The sequence below is a fragment of the Helobdella robusta genome (assembly GCF_000326865.2).
Source record: "Helobdella robusta unplaced genomic scaffold HELROscaffold_27, whole genome shotgun sequence".
In the NCBI taxonomy this organism is placed as follows: domain Eukaryota; kingdom Metazoa; phylum Annelida; class Clitellata; order Rhynchobdellida; family Glossiphoniidae; genus Helobdella; species Helobdella robusta.
In genome coordinates, this window is record NW_008704392.1 from 1075652 (window position 1) to 1078829 (window position 3178).

General features: G+C 38.7%; 1 protein-coding gene across 1 annotated transcript in view; it reads right to left on the minus strand.

Annotated features, from left to right (window-relative positions):
• Nucleotides 1-133: 133 nt before the first annotated feature.
• The window catches only part of HELRODRAFT_140568 (hypothetical protein), a gene marked incomplete at both ends in the record, with an annotated part of 5401 nt that continues 2356 nt past the window's right edge, over nt 134-3178 (minus strand). Inside the window, 10 exons of the mRNA XM_009020261.1 lie at nt 134-190; nt 364-391; nt 655-728; nt 941-1036; nt 1336-1374; nt 1554-1697; nt 1787-1869; nt 2141-2297; nt 2570-2665; nt 3000-3141. Coding sequence (XP_009018509.1) covers nt 134-190; nt 364-391; nt 655-728; nt 941-1036; nt 1336-1374; nt 1554-1697; nt 1787-1869; nt 2141-2297; nt 2570-2665; nt 3000-3141 — 916 coding nt within the window. The remainder of the gene's footprint in view (nt 191-363; nt 392-654; nt 729-940; nt 1037-1335; nt 1375-1553; nt 1698-1786; nt 1870-2140; nt 2298-2569; nt 2666-2999; nt 3142-3178) is intronic.

A 3178-nucleotide genomic window follows, 5' to 3' on the forward strand; every position in this document is an offset into this window, starting at 1 on the left:
AAACCAACCAACCAACCAATCAACCAACCAACCAATCAACCAACCAACCAATCAACCAACCAACCAACCAACCGACCGACCGACCAACCAACCGACCAACCAACCGACCGACCGACCAACCGACCGCTCCTACCTCAACTTGCTTCCACGCCATGAACTCGTTGACAACTTTTGTTACTTCCCAAATTTTCTATGGCGTCAAAAAAAAAATCACCAATAAAATTATTTCAAGAAACCGCTGTCATCATCATCATAACCATCATTCTCATCATCGTCGTCATCATCCTAACCATCATTCTCATCCTCATCATCATCATAACCACCATTCTCATCATCATCGTCATCATCTTCATTCACATTCACCTTAAAGTTAACATGGCCATTTGAGAACCTACAGTGGAGTAAGCACAATAAAAAAATTATAAAAAAAAACTAACATACAAACAAACATACATACAAACATACATACATACAAACAAACACACATACAAACATACATACAAACATACATACATACATTCATACATACATACATACATATAACAAACTCAAGCAAACAACCACAAACATACAAAAACACACACACAAGCAAACACACAAACAAACACACACACATACACACAAACAAACAAACACACAAACAAACAAACAAACCTGTCGGGAAGGTCTTTATTTTCGTTCAGCATATAAATATCCTTGAGCATCACACTGAAAAACGGGACTATGATCTAGGCGATGAAGATGACGACGACGATGATGAAAAAAGATCGTTATCATCATTACCACAACCATCACCACCATCATGCTAATTATTATCACTACCATAGTCACCATCATCATCGTCACCATCGTCAACATCACCATCATCATCGTCACCATCATCAACATCACCATCATCATCATCACTATCGTCAACATCATCATCGTCATCCTAACTTACTCTCTCTCTATCATCAGAAGCCCCCTCGCTTCTCCAGAGGGCAGCCTTCAATGAGGATCTGTAGCTATTGAAGTTGCCACAGGGGTTTGAGAGCCGCTGTTTGTTTGCGTGTGTATGTGTGTGTGTGTGTGTGTGTGTGTGTGCGTAAGTGTGCGTCTTTGAATGTGTGCGTGTGTGTGGTGTGTGTGTGTGCGTGTGTGTGTGTGTGTGTCTTAATTTATAGATGAATGAGTGAAATAATGAATGACCGGCTAGACGAATTAACGATAAAAATGAAAGAACGAATGTCTAAATGTATAGTCGATGATGAATGAACGAGTGAACGAATGAACGAGTGAATTATTAAATGAATGAATAAATGAATGAATTAATGAATTATTTTCGATTCAAAATACCTCTAAAATTTCGAATTTTTCTTTGTTAACCTTGGCCCACTGTTGCAGACGACATAAAATGATTGACGTTTCGTTGAATTTAAATCACAAACAACCAACCAACAAACCAATCAATCAATCAATCAATCATCAAACCAACCGACCAACCACCTACCAACCAATCATCCAACCAAACAACCAATTATTTCTCCAACCAACCAACCAATCAATCAACTAACAGTTTTCTTCAGCCTCTGTATAGCGGGCATATTGAGGCCCCCTAGAATGGCCATCAGAGAGTTGAAGTTGCCGATGTTTATACACTCTTTGGCCACATCCACGAAGTACTCAATCATGCGCGCTCTGTTTTTCTTCTTCAAGTGCTATCAATTTTGTTTGTTTGTATGTGTGTGTGCGTGCGTCTGTGTACGTGTGTGTGTGTGTGTGTGTATGTGCGTGTGTTTCTACTTACCATGCAAATTTCCGTAGCCACAAAGTAGCTCAATCTATTATACCAATGCACATAAGAATCGATGTTGGTTAACTTCTTTAGGACTGGCGATGATGACTGTGATGAAGAAGAAGATGGTGATGGTGATGTGGTTGGTGGTGATGTGGTTGTTGGTGATGATGATGGTGGTGATGATGATGATGGTGTGGTTGGTGATGATGATAATAGTGATGATGATGATGGTAATGATGATAAAGACTAGGCGGTCCCAGTGTAGATAGCTTCAAGCACACACACAGACACTTAGACAGACACACACACACACACATCACGATCAATCATTATAAACATCCTCACGTCACCACAACATCCAACATCGTCGAAAGAGCAACAGCCAATCAGAACGAACAGATCGTAGGGCGTGGTCCTGGATGAACTCCTCTGGACCAATCATACTCAGCCGCTCGAGTTCGATGTGCGTCAATTGGTGGCCTAGGAAGAGGGGATTGGGGCAGGTTTCTGTTATGTCCGTCTGCAATGCAAACATGTAATAAGGTTAATTTCGAAAATAATAATAATTATTATTATTATAATCATTATTATTATTATATAATAGTTAAATAAACGATTCGTCATCATTGTCGTCGTACATACACACACACGCACATACATACATACATACATACACATATATACAAACAAACATATATACATACATAAATACTACGGACGAACAGACAGACAGACAGACGGACAAACAAACATATAATATATACATACATACAGACGAACAGACAGACAGACAGACAGACTAACAGTGGGTAAGAGATTATTAGTCCTACTAGACACCTCCATGTTAATCTTGTCCAAAAGGTCTTCATACTTATGCAGTGCTTGCAACTGGCGATGACGATGGTGATGGTGATAGCGATAATTATATGATGAACTAACTCGCTAACTCATTCACTCACTTACCAGTCTGATCTCTCTCTCTCTCTCTCTCTCTCTCTCTCTCTCTCTCTCACTTATGCACACACTAATTCAGTCATTCAATCATTCATTCATTCAATCACTCACTTACTCACCTTACTGTAGAGATTCTGAGTTATAATAGTGACTCACACACTAATCCAGTCATTCATTCAATCAATCAATCATTCATTCGATCATTCATTCATTCATTAATTCATTCAATCAATCAATCAATGAATTAATCATTCACTCACTTACTCACCTTACTGTAGAGATTCTGAGTGATAATGGTGATTTCTTTTTTAAAATGGAGGTGATGTTTCAAGATGAGTGAGTTCATTTCTTTTAATAAAATTATCATTCGCTCATCTCGAAAGTCATAGGCAAAATTATCTGTCCATAGTCTGTTTCATATGTTTGTTTGTATGTGTGTGTGTTTGT